Source organism: Mastigoproctus giganteus, chromosome 2, assembly GCF_048544385.1.
Source record: "Mastigoproctus giganteus isolate SK-2022 chromosome 2, ASM4854438v1, whole genome shotgun sequence".
Taxonomy (NCBI): Eukaryota; Metazoa; Arthropoda; class Arachnida; order Uropygi; family Thelyphonidae; genus Mastigoproctus; species Mastigoproctus giganteus.
In genome coordinates this window covers 210,109,790-210,129,079 of record NC_143576.1, presented here as the reverse complement: position 1 = coordinate 210,129,079, position 19,290 = coordinate 210,109,790, and the positions used below count along the sequence as shown (strand labels likewise).

At 38.9% G+C, this 19,290-nt stretch overlaps 1 protein-coding gene across 2 annotated transcripts in view; it reads right to left on the bottom strand.

Moving 5' to 3' along the window:
- LOC150090025 (uncharacterized) overlaps nucleotides 1-19,290 on the bottom strand; it is a 73,506-nt gene that overhangs the window by 40,314 nt on the left and 13,902 nt on the right. For both annotated transcript variants that reach the window (XM_090389718.1, XM_090389717.1), the window contains exon 2: nucleotides 17,517-17,807. In XM_090389718.1, the coding sequence (XP_090245844.1) occupies nucleotides 17,517-17,801 (285 nt within the window). In that variant the 5' untranslated portion in view covers nucleotides 17,802-17,807. The remainder of the gene's footprint in view (nucleotides 1-17,516; nucleotides 17,808-19,290) is intronic.

The window sequence follows — 19,290 nt, the reverse complement described above, 5'->3', positions numbered from 1 at the left end:
AGGCTTCATCATGCATGGCCGCTGATTGATTGTCAAGCAATCCACCCCATCTTTTGTCCTTAAGTTTCTTTTCTTAGTGTAAACTGGTGAATAGGTTTGTGTACGAGATGAATGTAGTTCTTTGACGAGTCTGTGTACACCCCCGCTTCGAATCAAAGCGGAAATAATATTTCGATCATTTTCACTTCTTGTATTTCTTTCCTTCGATGGGTTTTCTTTTTTATTTCTTTACTAATCTTAGGCTTAGCGATTTTACGGTTTTCTAAGGTAACTGCGTTCCAACGCCAATGAGAAAAGTGATCGTCGCACACCAACCTACAAATCGATTTCATCTAATTATTATTTGGTAAAAATGCAGACAGAAGAGTTCGTTCCGCGATCAGTTTTTCTTTAATGCCCGAAATTTATCTAAATTTAGAATTTATAATTTGAAACTGATTTTTTTTAATGTATACGGATGGGAGATAAGTTGGAAAAGAAATGTAAAAGTGGAGAGAGAGAGAGAGAGAGAGAGAGAGAGAAATAACTAGACAGAATATGTGAAAGAGACAAGGAAAGAAAAGATCAGAGACAAAAAGACACAGATAGAAAGAGAAATAAGTTAGAGAGAGAGAGAGAGAGAGAAATGAAAGAGAAAGAAGGAGAGAGAGAGAGAGAGAGAGATAACTAGACAGATTATGTGAAAGAGACAGGAAAAGAAAAGATCAGAGACAAAAAGACAGAGATAGAAAGAGAAATAAGTTAAAGAAAGAGAGAGAGAGAGAGAGAATGAAAGAGAAAGGAGAAGAGAGAGAGAGAGAGAGAGAGAGAATGAAAGAGAAAGAAGGAGAGTGAGAAATAGAAAAGAGAGATAGACAGAAAAAGAAAGAATAAGAGAAAGCGAGAGAGAGAAAGGGGGAAAATAGAAAAGAGAGTAAAGAGAGAAAGAAAGAATACGCTCAGAGAAAATGAACATAGAAAAAAAAAACTCAGAGAAAAAAACATAGAAAGAATAAGAGAAAGAAGGAATGAGAGAGAGAAAAAATGAAAGAGAAAGAAGGAATGAGAGAGAGAGAGAGAGAGAGAGAGAGAGAGAGAAATAGGAAAAGAGAGAATAACATCAGGGAAAGAGAGAAAGAGAAATAGAAGGAATAAGAAAAAGTAAGAGAGGAAGGGAAAATAGAAAAGAGAGTAGAAAGAGAGAGAAAGAAAGAATAAGATTAGAGAAAGAGAGAGCCAAATAAATAATAAGCAAGAGAGAGAGAGAGAGAGAGAGAGAGAGAGAGAGTGACAAACATAAAAAGAATAAGAGAAAGAAGGAGAGAGAGAGAGAGAGAGAGAGAGAGAGAGAGAGAGAGAGAATAGAAAAGAGTGATAGACAGATAGAAAGAATAAGATCAGAGAAAGAGAGATAGAGAGAAAAGGAGTGATAGAGAGAAAGGGAGTGATAGACAGATAGAAAGAATAAGATAAGAGAAAGCGAGAGAGACAAAGGTAGAAAGAATAACAGAAGGAAAGAGAGTGAAAAAATATTTAGAGAAAGTGTGTGAGAGAGAAAGAAAAAGAATAAGAGACAGAGAAAGAGAAATAGAGTGAAAGAAAAAGTGATAGAAAGTGTGTGAGAGAGAAAGAAAAAGAAAGAGAAAAAATCAGACAGAGAAAGAATTAATGAGAGAGAGAGAGAGAGGGAGAAATAGGAAAAAGAGACAGGCAAAAAAGAAAGAATAACATAAAGAGAGAGACAGAGAAAGAAAGAAAGAAAGAATAACATAAAGAGAGAGAGACAAAGAAAGGAAGAATAAGAGAAAGAGAGAGAAAAGAAAGAATGAGAGAGAGGCCAGAGAAACCGAGATAAGTTAAATGGTAACGTAACTAGAAAGTGGGAGATTAAGAAAATGAAAGCGTAAGAAGAAATAGGGATATTCGTGTGATTTTGTGGCAGACCCCAGGGTTTCCCCATTAGCCTAAAAGAAAAAATAAATAAAATAATAATAAGAAGAAATATAAAGAAATATAGAAAAATACAAAAACGTAAGCAGCAAGTATGGCAGTTCAACATCGCATTACGCCAGCATGTCTTATGCAAAACAACGTGCGCTTAAAATGCTCTTACTCTGAAAGAATACGCACGCATTCCTGCTCATGATTTTCGCATCATTTGCTAACTACTAAATTTTTATTATTTATTTTCTTTTATTCTTTCTTTCCGCATATCTACCACCAATAGACAATCTCCAATTCCATGCAATGCGCACGTACCTACAATACGCGAGCTGCTGTCACTAAAAGTCCCAAGCTTCCGCCGAGTCTGCTAATACCAAACGATACATCAAACATCGTTTGGATTCGGAAAATCGGAAAAATAAACCGAAAACTGGAATTCCATATTTCTCGCTTACTACGCAGACGTAAAAGCGTCATCAATTGGAAAGCAGTTAACGCGGGTTATTGTTGCGGGGATGAGTCTGTTACTCCACTCCCGTTGTCAAGCGGGTCATAATCCTTTACTTATGACTACAACGAGGGTTTTCTCATCCGGGCTCCGGCCCCACTGTTCCAGCGCGCAGACGAAGCCCATCAGAAACGCGAGGTGCCAATAAATTAGCCGCAGACAATGTTAATCCGTGTAAAGCGACCTGGATGGCACGAGCATCGACGGTGACAACAAAGACACCACTATCCACAGGACATCGTGTGAGTCCGGCCACGGTGAAGACAGGTATACGAGTCCGTCATAGGATTTGTCACCGAGTAATGGCACCGCTCTTTCTTCGTCGACTCAACGAAGCCATTCATATGATCTCGGCCTCCCTTTTATCGCATCTTCCCACTTTGCGAGCCTATATTTCCACCCCCGCCTGCCCATCGCATCTTCTCGCCCCTTTACTAATAAGGTGCTTTGTATGTCCCTCCGTTACCCTGTCCGGCCAGGCCGTAGATTGCCCCCCCAACAGAAACCATTCGCATGCGTATAGGTGGTCCGGAACTGAAAGCCATTCCAACTAGCATAATGTTTTCGGCCTGCAATCTCTCGCCGTTTGATAGCCCCCAGTAACAGATACGGAGAGAGAATTGTCAAAACATTCCCCGACCCCCCCCCTGGCCCTTTTCGACGCCCCCTTCCCGTAGAAGTAGATTCGAACAGTTCTACGTGCAGACTACAAGTCGCATTTTATAGAGCCAAATATTCAACCGTATGCATCCCCCCAACTCTACAAATTCAAAGGTGATTGCGTCCCGGTACACGTACGCCATTATGTCCGAGTCGTGTCTAAGATAACAACAACATGTCAGCGTTTTACCTGCGCTACGAAAACTGCGTCTGTCAATTAGCTGTTGGAAAGGAAATCTTAATTGTTTAAACATATAGACTTCGTCTGACAATGACAGATTTCAGTCCACTGATAAGATGTGGAGGAAATCGTGAATCACAGCGCTGTAGCATCAGACGAGAGGATCAAATCAACACCTGGTTGTCGCAGCAACTGAGAAACGTCTGCCTAAGTATTTTAAAGGGAATACAAGGGATGGTGCGAAGTTTCAAGGACATTCCTGGAGTCCATCTTGTTGGGGTTCACAAGGACAGTTGTATTCGCAGTTCTCTACAGACCACGGCAGCTAAAAAATATCCTGATGGAAGAATGGTCAAACCTGGAGCTAGACTCCTTCAAACATCTAGTGGAATCCATGCTAGGACGTATGGATTCTGTAATTCGGTCAAAAGGTGGCCCTATTTAATACGGGTTTCTAATTTTTTTGGCCACTGAGTGTAGCTATAATATATGGTCGGTTTGTCTGTTTATTCTATATGTGTTTATGAGTTATATGGTCGGTTTTTCAGTATATAAAAGGGCGTTACATCAACCACTTCTCATATCAGTTGTCCGTATTATTCATTGTATGATTCCTTTCGCCTCAAAGATGGTACTTGTGCATATGTCCCCTCTGATAGTCCCTCTCAGGGACTTACTTATTTAGTGTCCCTCTTTTTGACCTTCTCTGGTTTAGAATCTCCCTACCACATTCTGTCATATTCATCAGCCTCTATCCATCTCCCAATTCCACTAATCACTCGGAACTCTTTGGCTTCCTTTCCTCGAAGCTCGACTTTCTCCACTCCAACTTTCCAAACAGTGAGGTAATTTTCCTTGGTGATTTTAATGTTCACAACGCCATCTGGTTTCGGTTTTCTAGTCACACGGACCCAGCTGGTCGAGAGGCTGAGGAGTTTACGATTAACCTCGCACAGTGTGTTCACTCATCTTCCAGAATACCAGACAATCCTAACCACACAGCCAACGCTCGAGATTTGTTTTCAAAAATAACCCTTATACATACACGGTGGAGGTGAATGGTCCTCTAGGCACCTCAGACCACTACTTGGTGATGCCTTTTTCTCCAATGAAGACTTTCTCTCATGGCCATTCTCGGCCTCCTATTGTTTGGCATTACAAGAATGCAAAATGAGGTGCCTTGTGAGATTTCTTTTATTCTTTGGATTATTATTCTAATTCTCCTGATGTAAATGTTTGCTCAGATCGTGTCAGTGAAATTATTCTTTTAGGGTCAAATCTCCAGGTTTGTTTTCTGTGTGGAATAAAGAATGAAACAATTCTAAAACAGTCCAAACTGATTTTGAACAGGCTAAGGGTAGAAAACTTTCTTCTTGTCCAAATAATAGTTGCGCATTCTGCTCTATTTCCAAAGCTATTGGCAACTTTTGTCCATCGATATTTCCACTTCTGTTACAACCTGATGGTTCTATTGCATCCTCAGCTAAAGACAAATTCGACCTATTTTTCTGCTAACTCTTGTATCGGCGACCTTGGCAGATCCCTTCTTATCATACCAACATTTAAAAACTCAATGTCTGGAGTGGTCATTCGACAAAACGATGTCAGAAGAATTTTCAACGATCTTGATGCAAGAATGCTCCAGTACTAATAGTATTTTTCCACTTGTTCTCAAAACCTGTGCTCCTAAGCTTGCTCCTGTTTCTTGCTGCCTATTTACACTTTCTTATTCCACTGGTGTCTTCTCTTCTGCTTAGTAATTTATCACATCCAACCAGTTCATAAAAAGGAGACAAATCCCTCCCTCACCATTTTCGCTCAATTTCAGTTACCTGTACTCTTTCCAAAGTAACGGAGAAATCCATCAACCTCCAAGTCATATATCGAAACTTTCCACCTGATCAATGATCACCAATATGGATTCCATCAGTGGTGATCCACCAGCGATATACTGGCTTTACCCTTCTATGGACAAATTCAATGGAAACTTTTGATGACACTCAGAGAGTTTTTCTTTACACTTCTCAAGGCTCGTGTTTTTCAATTAGGTATCCATTTTTATTCTAGCCTTCTAATTTTTCCACTAATATTGACATCTCCCCAAGGTTCAGTTCTTTCTTCCACTGTTTTCTTTTTGCATATTAATGCCTTCTTCCACTGACTGGAAATCCTATCCATTATTTTGTTGATGATAGCACACTACATTCCACTTTAAAAAAGGGTGGTTTACTAAGAAAGTCTTTAATTCTACAAATTGCAACGTCTGGAGACTAGGCACTTGTGAGGTGATCTGATCTGATTGAGGTGTTTAAGGCTTTGAATGGATTGAGCTATATGCTGATGGCATTCTTTCTCTTGCTCAGACTATGTACATGAGCGGACGCAAATACAAATTGAGAAAGGATGGTTGGAGGGTAATTGTGCGAGAAATGTGTCTTCAGCCAGCGGGTGGTTGATTGCTGGAACAAACTTCTGTCTGTTCTTGTGGAAGTGGACAGTTTGAATAAATTCAAGAAAAACTAGACAAACTGTTGGATTGGATGGACAGGTGATGTGGGATTTATTTATTTTGGCTGATGCTGTATAAGCTTGCTTTCTTGAATCATTTGCCACTACTAATACTGAAAAATTGGGTTTTCTCTTTCGCTCTCAGTGTTTACTTTTCTTCCAAAAAACTACTCACTCTGTACAAATCTTAAATCCACCCTACCATGGAATACTGTTCCCACATCCGGGACAGTGCCTACAATTAAGCGATCGAATTTGTAAGTGCTACATACTCAATGGCCCTTTTATTAGGCACATCTACCTAATTGATCTCCCTGAAGCCCCCTCCCCCCTTGTATACTGGATCCTTCGCTGCATAGGCTCAATGATGTATGTATCGTAACCGTGCTACAGAGATTCTGGTCAATGCTGACTCAATTGCTTCCCACAATTGTTGCAAATTGAATGGTTGCGAGTCTGGCCTTTGATTATTGGACTAATCTCGACACACCCAAGACACAGTCTTATGTGAAAAATCCAGTAGGATTGTAGTTTTCGAGATACACATTTATTTATGGGTTCGAGCTAACTCTCCTCTGATTCGAGCTCTACAACAAGGATTAAATTGGTACGTGTACCAATATCAAACCAACACTGGATTGCATGCAATTATTTCAATTTGAAAACCCGAAGCTTGCTACAATGCCATTCAATCCTGATCTTGCACCTTTTGATTTTCACATCTTTTGTCTACTTAAATGATCCAGAATTTCAAAACTCGGCGTTTAACTGCTTGCAATTTAACCAACACTTTCTTACCTGATGGAATTGAAAAAAGTTTATTAGTCGCTGGAAGGTAGGAAGTTTGGAAGATTGCTCTAAAAAAATGTATTTGTTTATTAGAAAAACGTTTGAGCATAAATGCAAGAAAAGGCTTTCGGAGTTGTTCTCATATGCCGGTAGTTTTGAGAGAAACCGCCAGGGAGTGTATTGAACCATTGAGGTTAATCATCAGGGCAACTTTGGACTCGGGGGAGATTCCTTTGGATTGAAGAAGTGCAAACCTATCGCGAAAACATGAAGGTAGTTATAAAAATGAAGTTGGTAACTACAGACCGGTTAGTCAGACTTCAGTGGTAGGAAAAATCTTAAAGGAAGTGATTAAGAGTGCAATCCAGGGACATTTAGATAGATATGGCATTCTGAAGGACACACAACATCTCTTTGTTAAGAGAAAATTATGTTTAACTAAGTTAAGGGAATAATGTCGACTTAGTTTATTTGAATTTTAGCAAAGCATTTGACTCAGTCCCTCATAAGAAGTTGCTGTATAAGCTTGAACAAGTTGGGATTACTAGTAAGATTCTAAGATGGATTGCTGTATAGCTGCGGGATAGAAGGCAGAGGGTTGTGGAATGGATAATCTTCAGATTGGTATAACGTCACCCTCAAGGATTGGTTCTTGGACCACTGTTGTTTCTCATTTTCATAAATGACATCGACGAAGGGATAGAAGGCGTGATGTCAATTTGCAAACGACTTAAAGATTGGTAGAGCTGTTAATGATCCTTCAGCATGACTTGAACAGACTTCAGAGATGGTCAGAGAAGTGGCAGCTATGTTTTAATGCAGCAAAATGCAAGGTCTTACTTGCACTTGGGGAATAGCAACCCACAAATAAATTATACACTTGGTGGGGTTGAAATAAAAAGAGTAGAGGAGGAAAGGGATCTGGGAGTTATATTACTGGCAGATATGAAGTTTTCTGAGCAGTGTAAACAGGCAGCCAGGAAAGCCCATGGTGTCCTATCGATGATTTATCGAACGCTATCCTGTAGGGATAGGGAGGTCATCATCCCACTGTATAAGGCAATTGTAAGACTACATTTGGAATATTGTGTTCATGTATGGAGAACTCATCTGAAAAAAAAGACATTGAGCTTCTTAAAAGGGTCCAAAGAAGGGCAACTCGCATGGTGAGATCAGCAAAAGGACGCCCATATGAGCAAAGACTCCGATTATTATGGCTACAGAGCTAGGCAACCAAGCATCTCAGAGGTGACCAGATTGAGGTTTATAAGGCTCTGAGAGGGATTAGTAAAATAAATGAAGGTGGAATTCTCACTGTTATGAAGATTTTCATAACTAGGGATTATGAATTCAAATTACAGGGGTTGAGGTTTAGATTTGATTATAAGAAGTTTTCTTTTAGTCGGCGAGTCGTTCATTGAACAACAAACAGCCAACCAAGCACTCCTCCTTCAATTAGGGAATATTCACGACATGGTATTTGTTGAAAATATTGGATCTTAGCTCTGATTTCTCTGATTTTTGAGTTATTTGGGTAGATGGGAATGCATCTTCCAATATAACTCTTTTGGTTAAATAGTTTCGTCCCTCCCCCACCACAAATAAACAGTGTTGGAACATCCACCGTACTCTTCTGGTCTTTCGCAATCTCTTTTTCATCTCTCCAATATTGAAAAACGCCTTGAAAGGATCTCGTGTTGAATCAGTTGAAGACATTCGGAGAAATAATGTCACCAATGGAAAGGATTCAAAAAGTAATTTTCCTCTACGTTTCCAAGCATGGTAAAGAAGTTGGGGGAAGGCGTTTAAAATCCAAAGAAGAGGCTTTGAAGGCAATCACACCAAAAATCATTAAACTTTAGTGGTAAAGTTTAGGGTTGTTTTATATTTTCAGTCTTCGTAGATGAATGAAGTAGGTAGCTGTAAAAAACATATACAGAGAGAGAGAATAAAAAGCCAATATAAATAAACAGAAAGAGAGACAATAAACAGTGGCAAAGACAGTGTTTATGTTTCAGTAACACACCAAAGAGGCCTCTATTGAAACCAACTGCTGCAGGTATCATGGTTGTTGTGCGTGACAACAGCTGTTTGTCACGATAGGTCCAAACAGGTTTCTTTATCTTCAACTTTCTATTTATTGCATTATTCGGAGAGTTTTCTTCCTTTTAGTGACCGCACGTGTTAATTTATATAATTGAATCTTCGCAAACTACTCTACAATCACCGAAACCCATTGTAGGACGATTAACCCTTCCTCCAAATCCATAAAAGATGTCTGTCATTAGTCCAAACTTCCCTTCTTTGTAATCATCAACTGTTAACTTGGACGGCATTGCATTGCAACAACAAACTTCTTGTTAAACTGTTTTCTCTCTTTCGCTAAGTGAACCGTGATGATCTTTAAGTGGAGGCAATACTCTACCCTAGACTTATGGTCTGTTAAAGAGTGGTAATCATTGGATCCACCTCTGTACAAACCATACTTCTTTAAGGTTTCTTTATGGCCATAAAAATCCCGGTTATATCCGTTATGGAATGTTAATTACGTCAATGTTAATTAGGTCTGTAGTTACTGTTGCAATCTAAGCGAGCCTCTGTAGCAGTGTAGTGGATACGCTGTCTTTCCAATCGTTTGGGTAAGGTATTAAGTTCAATTCTCGTTATTTTTTCCTCCTGCTGCACGGAAACAGGCCGAGCATACCGGAATTTTTAGACAAAATATTCTTATGTCGCATGGCCTTTGTTGCCTGGTCAATTGACACCCTAACACAGATGTCTAAATGCTTGTCCCTTACGCTTATGTTCAATACTTTTGATAGTTCTACTTTTGGACACTAGATAGCGGTATTTGAACTTCATATGATGCAGGAAATGGTGACGTTTGAATATGAATCCACACTGCTATCCAAAAGTTAAGTTGCAATCGTTAAATCTGAGATAACAAGATAAAGTACGTACTTATGTAGAATTCTGTCAACGCTTTTGAAGAAAAATCTTAATTATAAGACTTAGTTATGAGTATATTGAGCTTGAAATGTATTAACATGCTCTCTTTTTAAGAATCATAATCATGAGATCATGACTACCAAAAACTGAGGGACCAGTTCTGCATAATTCAAGCTTTTAATATGGCGTATGATTAACCCTAGACAGTCGAACAACTGTCATGTCTGGTATGGCCAGAAAGTTGTCATTCTGTGATGTAACTCTTAACCGATCTTAAATATCTTCACAAACAGAATAGAATCTCTCTCTTCTGTCTCTTAATGTTGTCATAACCTTGAAATTACAATTCTTAACACTTTTAAGAGTTCTGGAAATCTCAGCTTGCGATTTTATAGCTGTGACAAAGCAATTAGCCAAAATATCTTCGCATCCCTGTTTAAGGTGTCTGCAACAAAATGAGTCTCGTCTGCAGACCAAAGCAGAACAAGTCTGTGCGTGTTATAACATGTTTTGTGCTTGGTTAAAAGCCGATTCTTCTTAAAAGAATCATTTAGGTGTTATGAGTCACGCGTTAAATACGCCATTTATCGTTAAATAATAGGCATGCAGACGACAATATTTTCTATATATGGCGAGTCACGTGCTAAATACGTCACTATTGTTGAAATCGACAGTTTTCCAGTCTCTGTATTTGTATACACCGTTTGGAATAATAATAGAAACGAAATAAAACAAAAACTAACGCATTGGGAATAATTTCAGGGCGAATAACGTTTCGCACTAATTATGCGCTCTTCATGAGAGAAGATCAATTTTTAATACAAAAAAAAAAAAAAAAAAAAATGTAAATCGTAACTCCCTCATTAATCCCAAATGGTAACAACAAGCAAACGATCCCCAATGAGTCCAAAATTGACGCACCCTCCCACCCACACACACACACACACACGCACGCGCACATAAACACCAAAAGGAATTTCCTATGACTAATGTATGAAATCAAATGACAAGGACTCACTGGGAGAGAACCAGACAGGTTAACACCTTTCATCTGTAAAACAAATACAGAGAGAGAGAGAGAGCTTCTGCTGTATTCCATCTCTAATATTTAAATAAAGACTAATGAATCCATCATGCACTTGGTGTATTGTACTGCAAACGCATCACAGCCGACTAGGGGACTTGGGTAATCAATTTCAGCAGCACAGCGAGAGGGCAGAGGGAGGTGCAGATGAACCTGCTACATAGCGTGCTGAGAGTCTATTGTCTCAAAGGCCCATGGCGTAAAACATTACACGGCCCTCTAGCGAGCAACGGTGTTTAATATTGCATTATATTCAAACGAAGCAAACAGGTAAAGGAACGATCCCCGGAAGAGAACAGACAAACTGCTCGATCAGTAGGTTCAAATCACCGTTCGTTATTAAACAATCGATTACAATATGAAATGTTTATTTGTATCGAGTTAAAAGCGCAGATCCAATGGGGACGTATCGATAGGACATTTTCTCCAAACTCCTTTCCATCTGTGTCTTACGAAATCAGGATTACAGACGGAAAAGCGGAAATACATCATCAATGTGCTTCTTCACACCGGAAATATGTCACGATAAGGAAATAGGCAGCACAATGCGGCTCTCAGAGAGAGGACGTTATTGATCGGAAAAAATTATAACCATTAATTCAGATAATGCTCGTGCACAGGCACAAACACTCGCGAGAGAAAGAAAAGGAGAAACGATAATTGATGTGGGTGGTTTAGATTTTAATCCTTTTAAATAAACAGTCGAAGTAATGGGATGCGAGCCCCCGCATTAATACCACACTTTCCCGGACTCGTGTTGGAAAACATTTATATTAAAAAAAAATAATAATAATAATTTTTACTTCTTTTTTTTTTACCCTAAAGATTCGATGTTTGAAAAGCTTCTTATTATTTCGTTCCAGTGATTTATCCACCAAACGGCTAAAATTATTTCTTTTAATAAAAGCTCTCCCTCCCCTCCCCCAACGTTTGAGACAGTTCAATAATAATAAAAAATACTTTTTATTCCAATCGTTTGCCTTTCAAATAATATTTCATAAATTTTCAGCATTTATAGACATGCGCAGAAAGCAAGAGAATGCGCGCGGATGAAATAAAGTTGATTTCTAACAACAAAGACTGGAAATGTACACGTATTGTTTTTAATACGTTTGGTCACAGCGCGTGAATACGTTTTTCGATTGTTAAGACCTCTAGCCGTATGAAACTGACAACAACAACCAAAATTAAACTATTGTTAAAATTAACTGTCTATTTCAACAATACGCTGCAATTTTCGAGTAACTGTTCTGTTTTCTATCCATTTATAGGCATTTTTATCGAACTTTTTTTGCGCGCCTGCGATTGTTGGCGTCTGTATTTTCATTTTTATGACTGAATCCATGCACAGCAATCTTCAACACATATTCTCGCCATAATACACTTTCCTTAGATTGCAAACATCCATCTTTAGTTGAGGTATACTAACACGAACGTGCTTCAAATGTTGCATTCTTCCCCTTCTGTATACACTCACCAGATCTAGTAGGACCGGGAACAGTATTTCGTATTCAAACCTGAGCACATACATGTGAAATGAAGCGATAGGGGCAGCTTACGGTTGGTTTAGGGTGTTGGTCTCACTTCAACGTTCCGCGCGTGCTTCTTGGCACACTGACGCTTATCCTACTGTCAGGAAGTCATGGCGGCCTGGCACGTCAACTGGACGGCATGTGACAACGCTACAACCGTCGCATGTGATGGCAGGGATTACGGCTCCGCTCCCAGGGAGTGGTCCCATTCCCCATCTATACTATACCGCTGCTCGCGAGTTTTAAAAGCGCCTGTCGCAAGTTAAGGACAGATTTAAGCAACCACTCGGCACCGCAGGGTATATGTACCGCAGTTCTATTCAAAATGCCGTGCGGGGGACAAATGTCGTCGAATATTTGTCCAGGCTGTGGGCGATCGCTTTCATTTCCAGCGTTCGTAATTAAAAGGTCACTGCAAATAGGCTTCCAATTCCGTTGAGGTTAAATTTCGCTTTAGCACAACCCTCCTTCCCCACCCCGCTTTTGTAATTTATCCCAAAGAGCAACTTTTAGCGCCCGAATTTAAATTTTATTGCTTAAAATCTTAAGTTTTTCAGTCGACTGGAGATTTTGAGAGACATCCATGATGGTTACCAGCTCTAGATCTGACACATCTAGTGCGGGTAACCTTCATAGATGGCTCTAGAATCGCTCAATAGTATTTGATGCGGCATTCAAAGCTTGTTTGGTGTTTGTTTGTTTCTTTATGGGCCATACTGCGCAAGGGCAACACGGCGCCAACTTTTTGGTGAGTTCAAGGAACCAAATCCTTTGAACTTAATATATATAAAGCAAATTGATCAACTGGAGGGACATTTTGGCCAAATTCAAACATCGAATAAGCGATATATAATTAGGAAACATGGAAATTGATCTAAGAAATCCCTCCCTAACCTTTATGTATACTGAGGGGATAAAATATTAGTTTTTATTAGTTGGTCAAACGATCTAAGAGACATCTATCGCTTCATCTGAAAGTATTGGCTTGTCTTATTACTGGAAAATAACCAACAGACATTGTGGCCAGTTTGCTTAGATACATAGACGATTTGTGAGCCACGAGTAAAACGTATTTCTTCAAGGAACTCGTGAAATCTTCCATAGAAATCCTGGCTTCTGACGACTGATGAATATTTATTTCAAAAGGAAGTTGCCTTCATCTGTTTCTTACATAATAATTAAACGGATTGCGGTATCCAATTTAAAGTTCGCTTTAGTACTAAACTGCATCCGACGTGTGGCGTGATGGATGCCACTGCATCGCAGACGATTCAACTGAACTTTGAACTTCGAATGGCAAACGGAAAATCGTCCGAACATCACCGGAAACCGATGTTGTTTTTGGATATAGAAACGACATCGGCCGTGACGAGTGTATTTAATTTTTCTAACAGTCCCCCCTCCCACATAAACCCCCTGGCTCCTCTTCGGCAAGGAAAGACATCGAAGAGGATCTTAAGAACTTGGGAAAAATCCGCTGTAATCCCTAATTCTTGTAAAAACACGATTCTTAGCCTGGTTGCCAGGAGGTCACATCAATCCGGCTCTACTCCCTACCTACGGGAAAGGAGTTTATAAACAACGTCAGTATATCTGAATCATGACGAAAGTTTAGAGGTCAATGTCTCTGTATAATTTCCCTCTTACACCAAAATCTTCAATCTGTCATTTTGGTGAAACTGCGAGCTCTCAGAGAGAAGCCCTGGAATTTGTTTTGAATACCTCGCGTCTGCTGCTGTTGAGGGATGTCTGGAAGAAGCTCTGTGCAAATCTTAAAGAAATCATTCGTTAGAGATGCTAAATTGTTACTGGAAAAGTAAAATTACAGAGATTTGCAGACCCCTGATATCATTACCGACTCTTGTCCTGTCTCTCGTGACCACAAGACTTCTGATTCGATTGCATTCTTTTTCAAGAACCGAAGATTTCCTTTCAATATACTCTGAAACAAGGCTATTATTGCTAGTAAAATCCATTGTTTAGGTTCATTATTGCTGTCGTCTGCTTCATTTGGAAAGAGCACTTTATTGTTGCCATTTTTAAAATAATGCGGGTTTCTTCTTAATATTATAACAATGTCGTCATACGCATTGTTGAGCAAAAGTCAACAATGGAAAAGGTTTAAACAATGTAAAATTCATTTTTTTAAATCACAATGATGTAGATTTCACCAGAATAGGAGTGAAATCTGCAATTTTTGCCATTTTTATTTTAATGAAGCATGCAGATTTCTGTAGCGTTTTATTTCAATGATATTAATCCACTGCACTGCAATGAATTAATTATTTCTCAGTCCTAGTAACGATTTCCAATTTCAATGATATTCAAGGTTAAATTTCCCACCAATTCCATAATTAAAAAGGTACCTTTTCAAATTGTATTCCCATTTTTCAATTCAACTAATTCGGATTTTCAAAAAGTAACCTAATATATTAACAGAAATCACTCAATGTCAAAAGTCACCCACTGCATCTCTCTCTCTTCGCGTTTTCACTCTCCAAAACTCACATCCGCATCCTTGCTCGTTCATACCGGAAAAGGAAACTCGTTAAGGTTAACTGGAATGCCCTAAATAATTGTTACCTCCTTTTATCCCCAACACCACGCCCCACTGAGTACTTCTGATAATTATATCATAGGCTTAGTATGGAAACAATTAACCTTTACAAGGATTTGTAACAATATGGAAATGCCACTCAACGTGCGTTTTCGACGTTATCTACCAGAAGTGTGTTTTAAGGCTGGTTTGCACTAAACAGACAAATCTCCTATAGTGTAACCGAGTATGTTTTCAAAAGAAAAACGGCAGAAGGAAAGAGGGAGAAACAGAATTGAGCCTCCACCCTTCCAGCAATAAATTCATCGTGCATTTCTCATTCAAAATGGTCGTCTGCAGCGAACTGGGGTTGCATACATAACAACTTCCAATCAAATCTGTGTCCATTAACGTACGTCATAAACGATCCGTAAAAAAAAAAAAAGTAAATAAATAAATAAAGAACTGCTTAGCAACTCGCATAATTAGAGGGTCTTCTGAAACGTGGTTTAACCAAAGTTATGATGCAATTTACGACTGAACAGAGAAACTTCATGCTGACGAAAACAAGCTTGTAATGATTATGAGAGTAAATGTAATTTATATTTAGGGGGAAGGGGGATAGCTGCATTATCATGCTGCAAGTAGTAATGAAATGCACGCTACTCATCACATTGTTTAAGATTAAACCTCCATTTGCTAATACTACTGCGCAGTCATAAATATGCAAACCTGTTTGCAATTCATAATAACTTCTGTAATCGATGTGCTCGTTTATGAAGCCAGTACGGATGTATTTAGGGCTCCGGGATTTTCTGCTGCAGAAAACAAATACTAAATGCGCCACTAATGAGCTTGGAATTGTTTAGAAATCACATTTTTTTAGTTTATTTATTTAATTTATAATCTACGGCTATTCCGGACACAAAATTGAGTTTAATTCATCAATTATGATCAGATTACGAGGATCATTCAAATATTCGTGATTGAATATCCAACCTGATAGTCACGTCTTGTTCCCTACGACTTCCACCTGTTCCTAAAAGTGAAGGAACAACGTACAGGACGGAAATTTTGAAATCGAGTCAAAGATTTGTTTTCAAAGCGGACTCAAGTTTCTGGAAGTCACTGGATCCAACGTGTTTTGGTTCCTAGAGATTATTTTTAGAGATTACGGGTCTATTCAGCAGACTTAAAAGCAAACATTGTGAATAAAATCTTTCAGTGAAACACATCGAAGTCAGTAATACATGAGGGTGTTTCAAAAACCCCAGCGTTGAAGTAACACAAAATGTTCCATTCTGGAAACAGCTCGAATCCGGGAATAGTGTGCAGTTTTACAAAATAAATAAATGAACAATCGTCGAGTAACATTTTATAGAGGGATTATCTCGCATACAAGTCTGTCTGCTGTCTGAATCTCATCTAACACAAAGCGGAACAAACGACTGTAATTAGGCTTAATCGCATTAAGGATGTTAGTCTTAAATCCAATTAAAAACTTTACTACTTAATGAACACGTTCCACAGAACTATCTTATAAGAGTCTTATAAGCCTCCCTCCCCCTCTACAGACGTCTGTTTTTTATACGTAGACAACAAGGAAACTGTGATCCAGACATTCTATGCGATGATTCAGACTTTTTTCTGACTCATCCGAAAAAACAAGATCCCTAAATGTTTCTGAGCATTTACTGTGGGATCGTGGTGGTGTTGTGTGTTCTTCAAAGGCCTTGTATACCCTGGCTAGCAGGTGTTTAAACAACATCCATTCTCTAGCGAGTAAGAAAGGAGTGTCGCAACCTGTCACTAAAACCCACTAAGCCATCACGAAACAGAAGCCTGACGAGCTTTTTCCTTTTCAATTATATATTTAATAATATGGTATTTCCCCGAAGTCCTCGGGAGATAACAGCTCTATCAGCTTTCAATAGTACAATTTAAATAATCATCTCTCTCGAGACGTACAGATAGTCACAGTTGGGTCATTGAGCTGCCCTTGTCTTCCTTTATTGCATTGACGATATGGATCTAGTCGACCCGAACGGCTAGTAGGCCCTAACCTTCCCCTATCTACCCCCACTCTACAACGCCAACTCATTGATTATTCTCTACTTCAATGCTGACTGTCATAAATGCATCGTTTGCGTGGCCAGCGCAAAAGAGAAAGCCCTGTGACAAACGGTAGAGATTGGTAATCAAAACGCTGTAGCTGCCGTGTGTCATACAATAGACATTGGGACGTTGAAACAAAACGCTCTCGAGACTTGGTTCGCCAGAAACCCTACGCATTATTTATAAATAAAAATGGAACGGTTCAATGTCGGAATCAATTTAAATTTAAAGATTTGTGGATGAATTCCTCAAGTTCGCCAATCTGGGTCCTTAATGACCCAACCGTTGTTTCTAATTCTGGTTCCATTTACACCACATCGATTTAAAAGACGAAGGCTAGCAGCGCGTCCAAAGATATGGCCGTTGGGTACCTTAATTTTAAGTTAACCGAATCATTTCTTATTCTAACCACAAAAAAGAACTGAAGAAATCCTAGAATATCTTAAGATCATTGAGGAATCCTCCCGGATCGCCAATACGCATTCAACTAATTCGGATATTCCAAGGTTGCAGATGAAAGACCCAACAAAACCTTGGGAAGCTTCATTATCCTCCGAAAGGGTGTCAAATAATCCGTTCATTTGCCTCTAGAGGTTGGATAACCCAACTAACCCAAAACATCTTCCTCCAAATAGAACTCCAGCAACGAATCTTTATCCCAGATATTTTCAGAAAAAAAATTAATAGTTATAATAATAAAAAAAGAGACCAAAAGACGAAGTGCGACTTACCGAAGGCGAATAGAAGGCCGACTGCTCCGCGCTCAGCGGTAGGAATCCTTGTTCTCCCGTGTAGGCCGCTGCAGCAGCGGCGGCTGCTGCCGTGCCGTACATGTTCAACGGTAGTCCGGAAGCTGCTAGCCGCTGGTAGTTAAGTAGTTGGGCGTCGTACTGGCACGAGCACACAGTCTGCCCTGTGAGCGGATCGGTCATAACAGGACGGCCGGACTCGCAGCAGGGTTGACCAGTTGCACCCGTAGTTCCGTGGAGCTGTTGTCCTGCTGACTGGCCCGCCATGAGGAGCTGTAGGGTGTGGAGAGATACAAAGGGAGATTGAATAAAAGGGTAAGATTAGGGAGGGGAAAGAGAGGATGCAGTAACCCCCCCCCGTCGTCACTCTCTTTTCCCTCTTGGTGAAGTAAAAGATTTAGGGATTAAATGTAATGTAGCAGCATCCTGCAGAACACAACACAACACACACGCTCACTGGCACTAAATATTATTAAAAACATCTATTTGAGCAGTCGCGTTTGAGTAAATGCAGCGTAGTGAACATTGCTACTTAAAATGGCAAGAGGATTTAATGTTTGTTTAAACAACCGAGCTAATTTCTGCTCTCATTAACAAGCAGATTTAGAAAATACGGCAAACGTATTTTATTTAAGGTCAGTAATAACTGTTACGTACCAAGCGATAAAAATATATCGTTTGTCTTCATTGTTGCCGACAACTCGAAAGAGCAGCTCATTGTTGCTATTTTAAACAATGCAGATTTCGTCTTTAGCACCTTATTGTTGCTGTGTTTAGATTTGGATTTCATCATAGCGGCTTATTAACAATACGTCTGCATTCATTGTTTCCAAAGACCATTGTTAGCAAGTTTTAAAACAAAATTCTTGTCTCGAAATTTTCAAATGTAGATTTCTCTCGTCTGCTTTAAATTAATGAAATGTTTTCATCCAAAATAACATTAAGAATGTAGAATGGATGATAATAAATATAAATTTAAAATTATAGACATTTTTATGTTTTCTATAAAATAGACGTTTCTAATTAAGATAATATAATTATTAGAACTATGACAATTGTTGTTATTATCAATAATCATTTTAATAACAATTTATTGCTATTATTATGTTATATTGTATTCTTTGGACACTGAAATGTCCGTCTAATCTCATCTCTTATTCAGTGACATCTGTGGTTAAATACGTTACGAGTTGTAACAAACTTACCTTCTTCAATCCTGAAGGCTGTTGAAATCAAGTTACTAATTTTTGAGACAGATACAGCATGCCGATTTGTTTGAAGAATGCCCTCTTTAAAAGCCAGAAACTTTCCAACAAAATTTGGACAATTTCCAGAAGACACTGTTTCGTGGACAGCTGTCTTTTTTGGACCAATCTACAAAGATCGTTAACCTTTGCCAAAAAAACAACCGTTAGGTTTATCAAGAGCTATTTTCAGTATTCCAACACACGTAATTCGACTGTACACCAATGAAATTCAAACGGGTATCAAAGAAATCTTGAAAAAAAAAGAGAAAAATAAAGAAAAAATATTTAAAAGAAAACTTGGGACCAAACATAAAATATCCTCATTGACTTCACAAGATTGACCATGCACAAGATTCCAAATTTTGGAGTACCCTGATAAAAACAACCTGAAATGTGAATTAAAATAGTTGATATTGTTATATTTGGTGTGTGAACAGAAGAAAATAGAGAGAAAGACTCAAACGTAAGTTGATTATACTAAAATTTGCCAAAAATTGGACCCCCAAAAT